Here is an 18523-nt window from a genome sequence, read left to right as displayed (position 1 = left end):
TGGAGTCATGATTGTTGACCATCTGAGGTTTTGTGATCATGTAGCATCAGTCTCCCTGTCATCCCGTCACTTTGCCATATCCAACCTCAGAAAAGCCAGGCCATTAAACCTACAAATGCTGATACAAGTCATGGTGATCTCCCATATTTCCACCAATTCAGATAGTCCAACGAAAGCAGGCCCATGCCACCTCACTGCTGATGGAGGTCTACTGTACCTGCCCACATTAAGATCATGTCATTCATGCTGACCGACAGACTAATACCTGAAACTGCTCCCTCTTACGTGAACAATCTTGTTTGAGCCCATGCTACCCCTCGTTGCTGCATCATTTTCCAAAAGCTGTCTGTCATAATAATTAGTGAGCATTCACTGGATGCATTACTGCAACATGAAAAAAATAAAAAAGAAAGATTGCTGGTTGGTTGGTTGGTTAGAAATGATGCACATTATGACTCAACTCAAATTGAATTCTATTTATATATGATGCAAAATCCTATTCTTAAGGTAATACACATTTTTTTCTTGTGGGTTTTTTTAACCTTTAAATCTTCCTTTGATTTCTCCAACATCAATTTTATCAAGCAAATCTGACATTACAAGTGATCGTGTTTCCTGTATGTCACACCCTCGAGTCATCTCCAGCTGCCCAATCAGATACAAGTGCAGCATTTATCAGTTTAAAAAGGACCAGTTTTCTATTCATAAGTTGAAAAAGACTGTAAATAATCCAGAATGCGCAGCTGTTATTTAGTGTGGCATATAAGTTTTTTAAATTCTGTTTGGAAATGGAACCAAGTTGGTGCGTGGGGGTGAGTATCACTTTAACTCATTCCCTGTTATGTCAGTATAGGTTCTGCTTCTACAGTATATTGTTACTTTATAAAAAAAATTATGACTGGTGATGTCTATTGTCTCCCTGAATTACACAGTAATGACATCATAACTAGCTTAATATAAAGTGAGAGGACAAATTTGTTGAAATACTTAAATGATTGTCTGAAACGGCATCGCGGATATCACAATTTCTGATGCATCTCGTTACAGATGAAGGAAACCATCTTGTTTTGGTGTATTTCCTCAGTTCGGCCTGGATATTTACCATTATTGTGGTTGTTTTATTATCCATTTCAGTTTTTATGACAAAGAGGAAAAACAGTCATCACTCTCTGGGTAACTGATGCAATATATTTTGAAAATTCCTAAAGGTAAACTGGGAAAATTACTTTAAAAAAATGTCTTCCTGTGTTTTAAAACAGACTCTCAATCAAGATTCCAAGCTTCATCCACAGCAAATGCAGAGGTGGAGACAATTTTGATTTTTTTTTTTTTTAAATTTATATGTATAAATAATCCTTATTTACACACACTAACTTACCCTTTATCACATATCTCCAGGGCTACCAAGAGGAAAACAACCTCCATTATGCAGCTTTGAGGAACAACCAGCCCAACAGATCAATGCAGAACAGACAGAATGAATGTGTGTACTCTGCTGTGAGGCTGCAGATGTCTTGTTGTCATTGCAGGTTAACACAGGACCTAATTAAGTATTTTGTATTTACTCATACCGGTTTCTACATTTTCAATTGTATCATTTATCAATCTCGATGAAACAAAGTTTTCCTAATAAAGTTGTTTTTTCTGGCCATGTCAACAAATGATAGATTACCTCCATATATTTATATTCATTTTATGAAGACAAAGCTTGTATCGTGCTGTTGCAGTCCTTAATTTGTGAAGTCAAAAGCTGCAACAATCGTTTTGACAAGCATTCATATCCATCGGACTATTAAGTTGACCAAAACACCCACTGGATGAGACAAATGCTCCATTATGTGATCATGACCATGTAAACAGCAGCAGGCTATGTCTTGGATACATAGAAATGCTAAGGCAGGGGCAGTATTATCCAAAGGGTTGGCGTACTCCTGCTGTGTCCACCGTGGTCTCTCCTTCCCGGAACTGCAGGAATGATTTTTGCTTATTTGGGATCCAACTTGCCAGCAGTTTAGAAAATGGTTAGCTCTCTTTGTTGACCTTTTTTTGTGAAACCTGGGGCATAAAGACTAACAAAGCAGATAACAAAACTGAACACAATACAAATATTAATTGTTGATTTAATTAAAAATGACTACCTGCTCAAGATTCCCAATACAACTGAAACCTTGACATCTGTCTGCTGCTTTTTGAATCTGTAGACCTTGGTTAGCTTCGTAATTGGTGCATCAGCATTCAGCATGATGAAAAGCAGTCGCAGCTGCCATTGTTAAGATATAATCAATTAAAATTTTATTTTGCAACAAAAGACCTTCAACACTTTTATTAGAATTGTGAAAAAACTGGCCAAGGGATTTTTGTCCATCCCTCTATCAGTCTTCGACTTCTTTATCCCTTTTAGGGGACAGGTGGCCGCTTATCCCACTTCTAACTCACAAAGACAAACAACTGTTCATGCCCTCATTCACTTCTAATGTCAATGCACATGGACACGGGGAGAACAGGCAAACTCTGCACAAAAAAAAAACCCTGACTGCAGGAACCTCCTTGCTTTGTGGCAGCCATTTTAGCCCCTACATAACCGTGCCACCCCTGTGTCAGTTCACCTCATGTGTGTCTCCCCTTGTGTTGTGCCACTTTCATCATGTTGTGATTACTGATCACAAAGTGCCATAATCATAAAGCCTAATCTTTACAAATATTATATTATGGTTATGCCATAATCATAATCTTTGAAAATATTATGATTATGGCACTTTTGAACTACCATATTTTCACTGTAATAAAAGGCGCAGTCTCAGTTACGGGTGCTATTTAAAACATATATAAGGCGCACCGTATTATTAGGCGCATGCTAAAACATACAGTAAAAAATGACAACAGAAGTAAAACGGTGAGTTTCTTCACATTTATTGAACAAAATATTAATTCTTCTGCCACAAAACCATCAAAGTTTTCATCTTCTGTATCTGAATTAAACAGCTGCACTATTTCAATGTCCAACATCCCGAAATCCTCTTCTTCATCATCTGAATCAGACTCACCGACCGGTTCCAGTCCAGCGTTGATTTTGTGAAAGCTCTTACAATACATGAAGACGGTATCATAGCCCATGCATCTACAATCCACCCGCATATGGTGGCATAACTTGCCCGCCGCTGCCTCATAGTCTTTGTGAAGTAGTGTTCGCCTTCCTTCATCCAGCGCTCTGTCCGTTTCCGTGGCAGCGGAGAACCACGGTGAACGACGACTTCTCATGCCCCGTTGTGCGTATCGCCACCGTGCTGGTCCCCTTTTCTCCACTTTGTGGGTCAAAGGGATGTCAAATGTCAAAGGGATCTCATCCATGTTGGTGATGTGGCTGGGCGCGGTTATCTTGTCGCGGCAGTTGGTGCGGAAGATGGCCGCCCTCTCTTGGTAATCCGCGGGCAGCCGCTGCGCAACAGTTGTCCTCGCGCGTATGGAGAGATGCCGCCTCCTCATAAAGCGAAAATATTAAGATTGCTCGATTGCCATTTTCATTAAATATTTTCATATTTAATGTCCTGCAGTTTAAAGTAAGCCTCATTCATACGTGTCTCGCTTGACCGGCGCCATTTTAGGGGATCCTTACGCGTAGGTGTGCCGCTAATCGATTGGCGGAGCGTTTACCGTAGTGCACCCACCAAAGGCGAACTGCAGATTTTGGAACTCAGTCCACACACAAGGCGCACCATATTATAAGGCGCACCGTCAATTTTTGAGAAAATCTCAGTGTTTTAGGTGCGCCTTATAGTCATGAAAGGAGGACAGAAAAGCCACTTCTGTTTGTAGTTGTATATCGGCCCCCTGCTGGGCCACATTCAGAGTTCCTGTCTGAGTTCTCTGATTTTTTATCTGACTTGGTCCTTAGAACGGACAAAGTCATTATCATTGGAGACTTCAATATCCATATGGACGTTATAAATGACAGCTTTAGAAATGGCTTCATTTCATTACTTGAGTCAGTTGGTTTCCTCCAGCAGATAAACCAACCAACTCATAGCTTTAACCACACCCTAGATTTAGTCCTGACTTATGGTGTTGAGGTAGAACATGTGTCAGTGTTCCCTCAGAACCCAGTCCTGTCAGACCATTCTTTGATCACTTTTACATTTACGATTAAGGATTCTTCTATGCTCAGAACAAAGTCTTACTATAGCAGATGTCTTTCAGATAATGCTGTAGCTAAGTTTAAGGAAGTGATCCCTGTGCTGATCCCAGGACCACCGTGTGTTTCCCCAGGGATCAGTCATTATAATCCTAGCCCTGCTGAGGTTGACTCTATTGCTGAAGGTGCAGCAACCTCACTGAGAATCACGCTTGATTCTGTTGCCCCCCTGAAAAAGAAAATAGTAAATCAGAGGAGGTGTGCCCCCTGGTATAATTCACATATCAGGACCCTCAAGCAGAAAGTGTGAAGACTAGAAAGGAAGTGGCATTCTTGTAAAATAGACATCTATCATGTAGCCTGGAAAGACTGTCTATTAGTTTACAAAAAGGCCCTCCGTAAGGCTAGAACAGCTTATTTTTCTTCTTTGATTGAGGAAAATAAGAGCAACCCCAGGTTTCTTTTCAGCACTGTGGCCAAATTAACCAAGAGTCACAGTGTTTTAGATCCACGTATCCCTTCTTCCCTTAGTGGTGAAGACTTCATGAGCTTCTTCACTGATAAAGTTCTAGCTATCAGAGAGAAAGCTAACCAGGCCATCCCAACAACTGGACCATCACCAGATGTGCCGACTGTGGGAACATACAGGGTCTCCAACAAGCCCTTAAGCTCCTGCAGCCCTATATATTTTTCTGAGGCGTCATCGCTAATTCAGAAATCCAAGACCACCACGTGTCTTTTAGATCCCATCCCAACACACCCGTTGAAGGATGTTCTACCATTGATAGGCAGTTCTATCCTGGACCAGATCAATGGTTCTTTAGTGTCAGGTTATGTACCCCGGTCCTACAAGGTGGCAGTGATTAAGCCGTTGCTTAAAAAAACATCACTGGATCCTGATGTCTTAGCAAATTATAGGCCAATATCCAACCTTCCTTTTATCTCTAAAGTTCTAGAGAAGGTGGTGGTGACTCAGTTACTGGAGCACCTGCAGAGGAACAGCCTGTTTGAGATGTTTCAGTCAGGCTTTAGAGCTCATCACAGCACAGAAACAGCACTTCTTAAAGTCACTCATGATCTTCTTATAGCTTCAGATCATGGACTGGTCTCTATGCTGGTTCTGCTGGACCTCAGTGCTGCTTTTGATACAGTTGATCACAGCATCCTGTTACAGAGACTGGAACTGGTTTAGATCATACTTATCTGATAGATACCAGTTTGCCCATGTCCATGGTGTTCCCTCCTCATACAGTAGGGTTAGCCATGGAGTTCCTCAAGGTTCTGTACTTGGACCAATCCTCTTCACATTGTACATGCTTCCCTTAGGGAACATTATTCGGCAGCATGGGATAAATTTTCATTGTTATGCTGATGACACTCAGCTCTATTTATCCATGAAACCCGAGGAGACAGAGAAGTTAGTGAAGCTCCAGACCTGTCTTAAAGACATAAAGTCCTGGATGTCTTCAAATTTCCTCCTCCTTAACCCAGGAAAAACTGAGGTCATGGTGTTTGGTCCTGAACCTCTCTGGGATAGATTAGATCACATGATCACTCTAGATGGTATCTCATTAACATCTAGTCTCTCTGTGAGGAATCTAGGAGTAACTTTTGATCAAAATCTCTCCTTCAACTCACACATTAAATTAGTCTCTAGAAGTGCCTTTTTTCACTTGAGGAACATCACAAAGATCAGGAAGCTGCTGAGGCGGCATGATGCTGAAAAGTTAGTCCATGCATTTGTTACTTCCAGGCTGGACCACTGTAACTCTTTATTATCAGGGTGTCTAAACAACTCTTTAAGAAGCCTCCAGTTGATCCAAAATGCTGCAGCCAGAGTTCTGACAGGTATTGACAAAAGAGATCACATTACTCCTGTACTGGCGTCGCTTCATTGGCTGCCCGTTAAATTTAGAATAATTTTTAAAACCCTTCTTTTGACCTACAAGGTCCTCAGAGGCCTAGCTCCATCCTACCTGGAGGAGCTAGTGATACCTTATCAGCCCAATAGACCACTCCGCTCTCAGAATGCTGGTCTACTTGTGGTTCCCAGAGTTTCCAGGAGTAGAATGGGGGGCCGAGCATTTAGCTACCAGGCCCCTCTGCTATGGAACCAGCTCCCTGTCCAGGTACGGGAGGCTGACTCCATCGCTACTTTTAAGATCAGACTCAAAACCTACCTCTTTGAAAAAGCTTATTATTACTAATTCAGTAGTTCCAGTTACTATCATAGACAGACAAATTGTCATACTTAGGGGGTTGTCTAATCGTTAGGTCACATCTTAGCTATGCTGTTATAGGCCAAGGCTGCCGGGGTCCAGAAACATGATCACCTGACAGGCCTCTGTCACTCCACTGGGTCATGGTTTCCTCTCCTCTCCTCTCCTCTCCTCTCCTCTCCTCTCCTCATCAAGCAGACTAGTTATGCTGATTCTTGTGTAGTTTTTCTGCTCCCCCCCCTCTATTTATTTACAGGTATCGCCGCCCTCGGAGCTGCATAATGACCTCCGGCCCCGCTGAAGTGATTGTATATCATATTTTTTGTGTGTGTTTCTGTGCTCTGTGCCTCTCCTCTCCTCTCCTCTCCTCTCCCTCTCCTCTCCCTCTCCTCTCCTCTCCCTCTCCTCTCCCTCTCCTCTCCTCTCCCCCTCCTTCTCCCTCTCCTCTCCCTTTCTCTCCTCTTTTCCCTCCTCCTCCTTGTCCGATTAAAATGTTTTAGAATGTGTGCGTCAGAATAACACTCAAAGGTTATAAGAAATTAATCAGAAACCCAAGGGCTTAAATTGCAAGACCACAGAAGTCTAACACTGAGAAATATCTTATATCCATTGGCTACCTCATCAGTATAACCAATACAGCCACATCATAAGACTACGGCATAGGATGTTGCACAACATAAAACAATTTAAGGCACACCTCAAATATTGACATATGGGAATGTGATGTTATTGATTGATCTTTGGAAAAATATGTTTCATAGATTAAAGACTTTTTTTATTCATGTAGTGACACCAGTCTGAGTTGGGGGTGATGTTAATTTCACATCAAGTCAACCATAACTATACTATTGCAAACAGGTATGATACCATCACGTCAGGACCAATGTAATCACTGTGGGTATACCATGCTGTTGATATAAGGTCACACACGAATCACATCGTAATTTAGTGTGAAAAAAGCTTGAAAGGTAAATGACATGTGGTTTTGAACAGGATGTAGAAGTGTCTGCAGAAGCAGGAATTCTAGATACAAAAAAAAAGACACAGCATGGAGAAGGATGTATATATCAAGGCTTTCTTCATTAATTTGAAGTAAAAACACAACAGCCCTCCCTCCATGACACAAGCAATTATAAACACCTAAAGGAAAGTGGTCGAACAAGTGTTTCATGAAACTAACAGAGATTATGTTTCTACCAAGATCTCTTCGTTTAAACAAATTCTGGGAGAGAAGCCGAGGCTGATCTGTACGTAGTGGATATCAAGTAAACTTTGGATATTTGTTAATGACTTCAAAACCAATCCATATTTCCAAATACATCCTGGTAACAAGGGAGCTTATCTGACAATATCAGATTTGGAGTTATCAGACTCAGCCACCTATTACTGTTTAAATCAGTATTTAACAGTATTTGACTTTCTAGAAAGTTATGTCATTGTAGAGGGTTCAGGGTTGACTATAGATCAGCCAGCATCACATTCTATCCAAGCAGGAGGTTCTGTGACGCTGAATTGTACAGTACATACTGGGTGGACTTGTGATGGGGATCACACTGTTTACTGGTTCAGAAACTCTGGATAATCTCATCTGGGACTCATGTACAGCCATACAGGCAGGAACAAGCAGTGTTTCCACAGCTTCTCCATGAAGAACCTGAACACTTCTCAGACTGGGACCTACTATTGTGCTGTTGCAGCATGTGGACACATTCTGTTTGGAAATGGAACCACGCTGGTGTTTGAGGGTGAGTGTGTTTGAAATCATTTTATTCAAAAGGTTTATACAAGTTGTTAAAGTGCTACATATTTTTGTGCAGATTATTTTATATATATTGTAGAAATAATTTACATAATATCCAGTTTTTTAAAAAATTAAGCCAGAATCCACTCATTTATTTTATTGTCCATGAAAAGGTTACCCCAGTTAGCTCTGTTCAGTTGGTTTCAAAATATATAGCGATTGATAGAAAAATTAACCTTATGTTTAAACAGATATGGCCTAAATATCCCCTGATTCTCTGTTATATGGAGCTTTTAGTTTCTAAAATGTGGAGGAAATGTAACATTTATAGCCCATTTAAAATTTTACAGGAGATGGAACCAAACAGTAGTGATGGGACGAGCGACACTGGTGCGTCAGCACTGTGCCGAGAGTTCAAGAGTGAAACCCCGTATCGGTGCATGTATTGCTTTAAGAAAGAATCACGTGACCGATACAGGAATTGTATCGTTTGGATGTGCCGCGTCAAAGTGTGTTCATAAGGAAACAAACTGTGTCGACATGTCGTGGGTTTGTTGGATGGAGTTTTGCAGTTGCGCAATTATGGATCGTTCTAAGAAGTTTTCCCCAATGTGGAATAATTTTTATCTTGTGACTCCAAACAAGGGAAATCTTTTTCTCCTTTGAGCATTGTTTCCTGTTATATACAATTTTTAACGGTGGCGCATTGCACTCACTTTATCAAGTGAATGACCTGTGATACATATGATAGTCAGTTAAAGAGCCTTACAGTTGCTTTATTCATTTTATCTCATAATAACGAGATCCTGATCTCGAAATCATGAGATAGGGTGTCTATTTTTTTAACTAGTGAATGCAATGCGCCACCTTAGTTTTTACTCTGGTAAGAGGTTTGAATTGTTTTCAGATAAATTCACTTTTTATTTTATTGTAGGTGTCTTACATCAATAAGAGCACTTCATCAATGCTGAGGCATTATAGAACTCGGCATGGCAATGAAGAATTGGCAGATACTCGTGAGAGCACCAGAAAACATATCCACATCTGCATCAACTTGCACTTAAAACTCTCTGCTCACCATCGTCATCTGCACCGTGTGAAAGAGTATTTTCTAAGGCTGGGGAGCTGGTGTTTAAGAGGAGAAATCGCCTTGGAGCAAAGACACTCCAAAAACTTTTGTTCCTCAATAAAAATGCATAACTTTTTTGTCTTTTATTTCATATGATTTAACAGTTAACAAATGTGTGTACATAAGTAAAAAATTGTAACTCTGAATTGTAACTCAAATTTGTTATATTTTACAGACCAACTCAGTTTAGCAAACAAGGAATTCCTTTACCTGCAATCATTTTATAACTACTGCAGGGGTCACTATCGGGTGACCAACACAGTATCAATACAGTGCCGACACAGTTTGTGTAGTGTGTCAATACACTCCTTGAGGTATCATCGTCCCATCACTACCAAACAGGTCTTTGTGGGTGAATTACCTTCTATGTTCATGACTCCGGTATTCTGACTTTCGACTGTTATGACTTTAACTTGGATTCAGGAATTTGAATTGATTAGTTCATATATACACATATATATACACACACACACACACACACACACATATATATATACATACATATATACACACACACGTGTACACATGTGTGTGTGTGTATATATATATATATATACACACACACACACGTATGTATATATGTACACGTATGTATATATGTATATATATATACACATACACACACACACACATACATGGGCACAGATAAATGGGAGGGGGTTTTTTGTTACGTATTTACTGGTTTGTTGAAAAATATGAGCACACTAACATGAAGACTGTCTCAAAAATGCTGTCACAAATGCATACAAATATTTAACTTAAATGTGTTATGGGAAGTCAAGGAGGCCTGGACCCAGATGCAGAGTAGCAGATAGGCTCTTTATTGATAACAAAAAGGTGCAAGACGCAGGAAAAAATCAAAGTAGCAACGGAAACAACTCTAGCAAAGTAACAACAGAAAATCTACGAACTAAAAATCACCATAAAAGGGAAAAACCGTCGAGAAAAAGTACAAACGAAAACGCAGTGACGAGGCACTGGAACAAACTCACACGCTGGAAGTAAACACGGAAAACAGGAGGCAAAAAACTGGAGATCACAGAGGGTGGGAGCTAGACGCTGTGGCGAAACAACAATCCGGCACTGGAGGCCAAGAGAGGGGAGTTTAAGTAGCCGCTGAATTAAGGTAATGCGCTGCAGGTCCGCCAGAGGCTCAGCGCTCATCAGAGTTTGGCCCGTCCCTGCCTGCCGATCCTGCAGGTGGGGAAAGGAGGCGAGAAACCCGAGCCACAACAAAATGGTTCTCATCTCTCAAATAATAAAAGTCAACAAAGTCACAAAAATGAAAAAAGAAATGAGCATGGCAAGCCACTAGTTTTACCAGGTCTGGTTTTTGGCAAATCTGGCTCCTAGCACAAAAGTCTTTGTTCTTTACATTACATGTTTCAAAGCAGTGTGACATGTTCACAGTGACTGTAGAGAGGTGACTCCTCAGCGAAAAGGTGCAATTTATGATAAGTTTTATTCCTGATAATTTCTGAGTTGCAAATACCTGAACAAAAGCTTTGTGTGGACATACTGTTGCCAAACTAGGAATTTGACAATGATAACTTGGATTTAGATTATGAACCTCAAAAACAATTCTTTAATTGGCTTAAACTTAAAATAAAAGGCCATTCCACCTCAACTCATTGGTTTCAGAGCCTGGGTACTTGAGAAAAACTTATTCAACGGAACTGGTGGTTGGAGTAAATCGCTAACTGTACTTGTTCAAGCTCTACTGCCTGTTCTTCTTCACCACGGAACTGAAACCTTGACCTCTGTCTCCTGCTATGTTCATCGACAGATGATAAATACTCTCAGTTCTCAGTTTACTTCCTGTGTGGTGCATCATCATTCAGCACCTTTCTGGTAGAGTATCTGGCTTTCTCGGTGTGCATGATGAACAGTCACAGCTGCAATTATAAAGGCATGATTAATTACACTTCTGGGCTTATTTTAGAGAGTGATTTTACATTTCTAACATTCCATTTTATTTTTCAGAATCGCATGTAAGACTCACCTCTATTCAAACCAAAGGTATTTTTTTATTAGTCAGAATAAAGTCGTTCATGAAATATTAGAAAGGCACTGAGTTCATTGTTGTCATTTACAGGATTATGCAGATGGTTCTGTTTTGTGGAAGAAGATGAACAGAGAACATACCTGGACTGAATGTGTTTACTTCAGTGTAAAGCAGTAGAATAGAAAAATTACCATTTTCAACAATTTTAGATATCCTGTAGTTTCAGAAAACTCACAAAATCGAAAAAAGGCTCTTCTGTGGTTGATTTATTGATATTTGATTCATTGTGTACATTCTACATTGTTCAGGATGTTCAGGATCCTTGGTACAATAAAGGAGGAAATAACCAACACACCCTTGATTGTCTTGTCCTCCAACTACCAACGAATCATGGTGGAGGAGCTTAAGTGTCCTCAACATCCCAGAATCTGTTTTGTCTTAATTTGCCCCTCATAAGGCCTCCAATGGGAAAGGGGTAATAGGTGGAGGGCCAGATAAAGCACGGATCTCAAAGACATTAGCAATTAGGAACAGCATGTCCCACTTAGTGACCAGGGGGCCTAGGCCTGTGTTTGGAGCACAGTTGTGCGCGACCAATGGCTGGGACTTTGTCTATGGGCCCAGATCGTCCAAACATGAAACAGAGACATGAGTCTGTCTTGCAGCAGGGTCTGGGGCCATTTGCATTAGGTGATAAGCCATGGCAGGGACACACAACGATAAAAAAGAGCTCAAGGAAATCCTCAGCAGAAAGAAAAGCTCCTTTTTCACATGCTCTGATTCTGAGAAGAAGGAAGTCAATAGAGAAGTTAAGCATGACATGAAAGCAGCCAAGCTATCGTACAAAACCACCCCTTTTACACATGGTCCTGCTGTATCTGCTGTCAGTATCTGCCACAGGCTGTATCTCCCAGGGCTTTATTTCCCCAGGTTTTTGATTGGTGCAACAACTGACTGGAGCTAAATGTCACTAAAACCAAAGAGATTGGTGGTGACTTTTCCCACAAGCACTTGTAACTGTTGCATGTTTCTTATTTTACAAAAAAATATCCTTAAAGTTGAAAAAGACTGTAAATAATCCAGAATGCGCAGCTGTTAATTTAGTGTGGCATATAAATTTTAGAATTTGTCTATCTGAATAAGACACACAGGGTATGATGAGAACTTATGTAGACACCCTAGGTGTTAGGGTGTTAGCTTACACACCCCCACACATGTGACGCTGTGCAGTAGAAACAAAACCACAACATCAGTTACTGCTCGACCTGTTTGCTGTCTGTTTTTGCATTTGCAATGATATTTCTTTTCTTTCTTTCTTCTTCTTCTTGGAATAAAACATTACACAATTATATACACATCATGTAAAGAAATACCAAGTAATGTACCATACCATTCATACGTTACCATACGTACAGCCATGTTTTTAGACTATGATGCAAAACACTGAAAGTTTTGACGTGTTTAAAAAGAATCCTGTACTTATATATTTTGTCCTGCAGTCAATCTTCTTCTAAAATAAGATTCAAATAAAGTTGCAGCCTTTTATTGTCTAAAATGTCCAAATGTATTTTTTGTAACACAGTCAGAATCTTTTTTGGGCTTGACTTTTCCCCTTCTGTCTTGGTGGTTTCAAACAGGAAGTCTTTGCTGTGTCTTAACACACAGCAGTCAAACTACATCGCTTCACTCTCTTGTCCTTGGCATTCAAAGACAACTATTGTAAGGAAAATGACATTGCTGTAATGTTAATGTGATCCCCATTGCAGTCACATCAACACATCTTCTTGTCAATAGTGTTATTTCTGTTTGTATTAAGCACATGTTGCACACTTGGATACAATAATTGACTGTCCAGGCGTGCATGGGTGGGTTCTTTTTATAACTTTAATCCAGCGGTCAATACAGTAACACAACGTGGAGCCTACCGTCCTGTCTCATGCTTCACCCCGGTCTTCTCGAAAAATCTGCGCGCTCTTTTTCCCCCGAAGACCCCGAAGCTGCCCCAAAAATGCCTGCGTGAGCCTCACTCATTTTAACCACCAGCAACACAATAAAACATTACATATGTTCTCGTACATGAATATTTCTACTACTACTGAACAGATTTACATGCAAAATAACAAAAATTAAATAAATTAAATATGAGAATGGGGGGGTCCATGTCCCTATGCATGCCAGGCATTATGGGTCCCACACTCTCCCCTCCAATATAAATGTCGTCTCGACATTCCGAGTTTCCCAGAGGTCGTAGTCCTCAACTGATGAGTTCTGGAGGCAGATTATTGGGAGTCAGTCTGTAGAAGATTCCTTCTGTATAGCAACAGTTCATAACATGACATGCATCTCCCTCTTCATGCCATGAGGAAGCAACAGACATCACTGGCCAGGTGACATCTGAAATGCTACTCCACAATTTGTGTAGGATCTGAATCTTTGACTGAAAGGTAATAACCATACTTCTGCCCATAACCCATTTAAACCCACATTAACACTGTAGACATAACCTACTTCTCAGTGTCCTTATATGTTTGCGGTCTACTTCCTGGTACTAATCTCATGAACTGAAAGTGAATAAACCTCTTACAAAACTCAGAATTTTTACTTAACTTGAAAACCTTCCTGTGAACTCACTTCTCTCCTTACTTTGTCACAACAATGAACTCAACATGTGACTATGAACTTGTCTTCACACCTGCACATCAACTTTTACAACAACATCATTCATCCCTACGTGTGACCGATGGTTGACCTAATGTTTTGTAAGTGAGTGTCTTAGGTGGCTGTCTGTGTCGTAAAGGATATTTTCTTGTGGGAGCTGGCTGCAACTCAGGGTCCCTCTCGTCCTCTTCATCAGCTGACACCCTCTCTTCAGAGTTCATCTCGTCTGCTTCATCAGAAGACTCAACCTGCTCAGCCTCTGCATCTCCCCTGTCCTCCACCTCTGACTCCATTTTAATGTCATCCTCTCTGTCCAGCTGTTCACCTCCCTCGTCTTGTTCCGGTTGTCTCTCAGCTGCTTGGGGCTGGAATTCCTCAGCACTAGCTCTCAGCTGACTTCTGACGCAGTCACACGGCTCTCTCGGATGTGTGGTGATAAATCTCCAGTTGTTTTCATCATCTGAACTGCTCTCAGACTCTCCGTCGTTCTGCACTTCCTGACGTCGTCTTCTTTTGACTGTGTTCGACTTTGTCTTTGCCTTTCTTCTTTCAAACTTGTCTTCTTCCATGGGCAGGAAGTCACAGGGCAATAACAAGTTCCTGTGAAGAACTCTAGTCCTACCCACTCCTTTCTCTGGTCTCACAACATACACAGGACTATCTTTGTGCTTTCTCTCGATCACAATATGAACTTTTTCCTCCCAGTAAGATCTGAGTTTTCCTGGTCCTCCTCTGTCCCTGACGTTTCTCACCAGCACTCGACACCCTGGCTGAAGCTCAACTCCATGTGTTTTCTTGTCATACAACTTCTTTGCTCTGCTTTGGTGACTCTGAGCGGTCTGTGATGCTATCCTGTATGCCTCTTGCATCCGACTTCTCCATTTGCTGGCATAGTCACTGTGAGATGCGCTCTGGTCACTTGGAGTCAGACCGAACATGATGTCAACAGGTAGTCGGGGGTTTCTCCCATACAGAAGGTAGTATGGAGCGTATCCTGTCGCTTCACTGCGTGTACAGTTGTATGCGTGCACCACTTTGGCTAAGGAGCTCTTCCAATCTGCCTTCGCTTCGTCTGACAGAGTTCTTAGCATGGACAGCAGTGTTCTATTCAATCTCTCAGCCTGACCGTTTCCTGCTGCATGGTAAGGTGTTGTGTGGGAGCCTTGGATGCCACTGTATTCTTCGAGCTTAGAGAACAGCTTATTCTCAAACTCCCTACCTTGATCATGGTGCAGTTTCGAAGGAAAGCCGAACTTGAGTACAAAGTCTCCAAAGATCTTCTCAGCCGCTGTCTTTGCTGACTTGTTGGTGCAAGCATACGCCTGGGCAAAGCGAGTGAAATGGTCTACTACCACCAAAATATACTCATACCCTCCCTTACAGCTCTCCAGATGCAGGTAGTCAATTGACACCATTTCAAATGGGTATGTGGTCACTATACTAACCAGCGGTGCTCTGGTTGGCCTGTTTGGGCGTTTCCGTTTCAAGCAGCTACACACTTTGGTCACATAATGGTCCACGTCTCTCTGCATGTGCGGCCAGTAAAATCGATCACGGATCAGATTCAGTGTTCACTCAACTCCGAGGTGTCCCATCTCCTCATGCAACTCTTTGTAAATCAGTGGATGGAATACTTTGGGTAATACTAGTTGATTTCTGGTCACCGATTTTCTGTACAGGATGCCATCTTTGTTAACATACAGTTTGGTCTTCTCTCTTATGAGAGCGGAAATGCTGTCTCGCCTGTCTCTCAGACGTGGCCACTGTCCTTTGATGACGAACTCTCTCACCTTTCCAATGACAGGGTCCTCTTCTTGTGCTTTTTTTAGTGTCTCAATGCTGATCTCTTTCACTGGTGAGGCTACTCTTTCACATTCTACATCAGTACTTGCTGCAGTGATTGTGGCTGGACACATCCAGGGCTCACGCTCATAAAAATCTAGTTGGAGTGTCTGCGTGACTGTTGTGATTACCTCTGGCTCCATTTCCTGTGAGCAGGTTTCCATGTACTGCTCCATGTCCAGCGGCATACGTGATAAGCCATCAGCGTCTCCATTCGCTTTCCCCGGCCTGTACTTGATGGAAAAGTTAAAGTCTGCTAACTCAGCAATCCACCTGTGAGTTGTGGCGTTTAGCTTCGCTGTTGTGAGGACGTAGGTTAAAGGATTATTATCGATGTAGACAGTGAATGAAGGCGCATAGTAAAGATACTCCCGAAATCTTTCACAGATGGCCCACTTCATGGCCAAAAACTCCAACTTTCCAGAGTGGAGATGGTAGTTCTTTTCTGGAGCTGTTAGTGTCCTTGAGCCATAACCGATAACAACCAACCTGCCTCGTTGTCTCTGGTACAGTACTGCGCCGAGTCCCTCCTGTGAGGCATCACAGTGAAGCACAAAGGGCTCTTCAAAATCGGGGTAACCCAGGAGCGGTGGACTCAGCAGGTACTCCAAAAGCTGGCAAAGCACTTCTTGGTGTTTTCCTGTCCAGATGATTCGCTGGCTTGAGGGTGACTGATCTGACTTTTTCTGCTTTCCCCTGCTCCTGTTTATTTTTGACTCTTTGACTTTATTACCTGGGGTCTTATCAGTGGACAGCAGGCTGTACAAAGGCTTTGCAATGCGTGAGAAGTTAGGAATGTATTGGCGGTAGTAGGACAGGAATCCCAACATCTTCCTCAGGTCTCCAACTGTCTCAGGTTTGCGACCTTTGAGTGCTTGCACAGGTGCTATCTCAGCTGGGTCCATGCAGTAGCCATCTCCTGATACAATCTTCCCAAGAAATTTCACCTGGTCTCTAAACACTTCACACTTCTTAGCTGTTAGCTTTACTCCGTGTGCCTGATAACGACGTAGCACCTCCCTCATGTCATTTAGATGCTCCTCGAAGGTTTTACTGTGGACGAGGTTGTCATCTAAATACGGCTGTGATGACACGTCTCTCAGACCTGTGAGACATTCCTCCATGCTGCGCTGGAACTCTGCTGGGGCTGAGGACAGGCCGAAGGGAATCCGGACCCACTCGTACAAACCCCATGGTGTTATAAAAGCTGTGAGTGGTCTGCTACTTTCCTCCAGGAAACCCTGGTGGTATGCCTTGCCCTGGTCCAGCACTGAAAACCACACACTTCCGCTCAAGGTGTTCAGCAGGTCTTGTACTCGAGGGATGGGGTGTCGGTCAGGAATGGATTTCTGGTTTAGCTCCCTGTAATCCACACATAAACGTAGACTTCCATCCTTCTTACGTACACAGACAATCGGTGAAGAGTATGAAGACCTGGATTTTCTAATCCATCCTCTATTCAGCAGGTCCTCCAGATATTCCTTCACCTCTTTGTGCAGCGGTTTTGGAACTGAGGTGTAGGTGCGTCGCACAGGAGTCGTGTCACTCAGTCTGATTTTCAGCTGCAGAGATGGAATGCACCCAACATCGTTCTCATCCTTTGAGAATGCATTACACTCTTCTCGTAGCATCTTTTTCACTTTCTGTTGTTGACCTGGTAACAGATGATCAATTGGTACTGGAGGATCCCATGACTCATGTTTCTGTGTGTCCTGCTGTCTTTGATCCTCTTCCTGACTCTCAACACGACGAGCTTTACCGTCTGTCTTTTCACCTGTACTCGCTGTGTCAGTGGTGTTCTCATTGGTGCAGGCTGGCCTTACATCAGCCTGGTAGATCGACTTGACTTGCTGGACATGACCCAGAATGGTGCGAGGTGTTAGAATGATGTTATAGTTACTATCATTAGTGACAGGGATTGCAACTTTGGACCAGTTTCCTTTAGACAGGCAGATAACAGTCTCTGGAATGGTCAGACCTTCGGGCCATTTTTGGATCTCGTCTGGCTCGAACAAGACTTCCTGTTTTGTGGAAAGGGGACCAGTCCTTACACTGCAGTTGATTTCTCTTGTCTGCCCTGCTGGAATTACTGTCTTTTGTCCTCCCACTTTCACCACACCCTCCTTGTCATGCTTGTCGTGGCTCTGCACCAGCTGAATCAGCATGTTTGTCTTCTTACAGTCGATGGAGAAAGCATCACTCACAACAGCAGGTGTAACTTCTGGGTGCTGCTCCATCCCATTCTTCACGATGAGCTCAATGACATTATAGCCAATAATTGGTGGCTCTGCTACCCCTGGCTCGTTGGAGACTAGGACTGGCACATGTAGCTCTGGCCGTGGACCTCTGTTTGACCCTAGCTCAAATGTCAGTTCAACCCAGCCTGCAAAAGGTATGGGTGTCTGGTTTGCAGCTCTACCAACAAGAGTCTCATTCTCTTCAAGAAGCTCATCCATGCTGCGAAGTGTGGTGTGTGAAAGGCAGGATCTCCTCCAACTCTCATTGATGATGGTTACTTGTGAACCCGTGTCCCACAGGGCGGTTGTTGCTACTCCATCAAAGAAACAATTCACGATGCATTTTTTTCCAATGAGAGCCTTAAGCTTAGCTTGACGATGTAAGGAGAGATGGCTGGCATAAGTGGCACTCACTGTCTGTCGGGCCTCCCGACCCCTCTCAAGCTCCGCCTCCAGCTGCCTGATGCGGTCACATAGAAGTCCGTGCACCCGGTCATCCGTTCCTGGTTGGCTCAATGTTGATGGTGTCTGGGGCCCGGCAGTCTGCATTGTCACCCTCATGC

General features: G+C 42.5%; 1 protein-coding gene across 2 annotated transcripts in view; it reads left to right on the top strand.

Annotated features, from left to right (window-relative positions):
* The window catches only part of LOC115248523 (uncharacterized), a 46507-nt gene that overhangs the window by 22694 nt on the left and 5290 nt on the right, over nt 1-18523 (top strand). Inside the window, exons 1-2 of one of the 2 annotated variants that reach the window (XR_003887359.1) lie at nt 1143-1303; nt 1399-1456. Coding sequence is in view for 1 of the 2 variants with exons in the window: in XM_029832301.1 (XP_029688161.1) it covers nt 1260-1303 (44 nt within the window). In the remaining variant the exon portion in view is untranslated. Of the gene's footprint in view, nt 1-1142; nt 1304-1398; nt 1457-18523 lie in introns of those variants that run through there. The other variant, XM_029832301.1, reaches the window with a different exon arrangement.

Source organism: Takifugu rubripes, unplaced genomic scaffold, assembly GCF_901000725.2.
Source record: "Takifugu rubripes unplaced genomic scaffold, fTakRub1.2, whole genome shotgun sequence".
Classification (NCBI taxonomy): Eukaryota; Metazoa; Chordata; class Actinopteri; order Tetraodontiformes; family Tetraodontidae; genus Takifugu; species Takifugu rubripes.
This window is presented reverse-complemented; position numbering and strand designations above follow the sequence as displayed.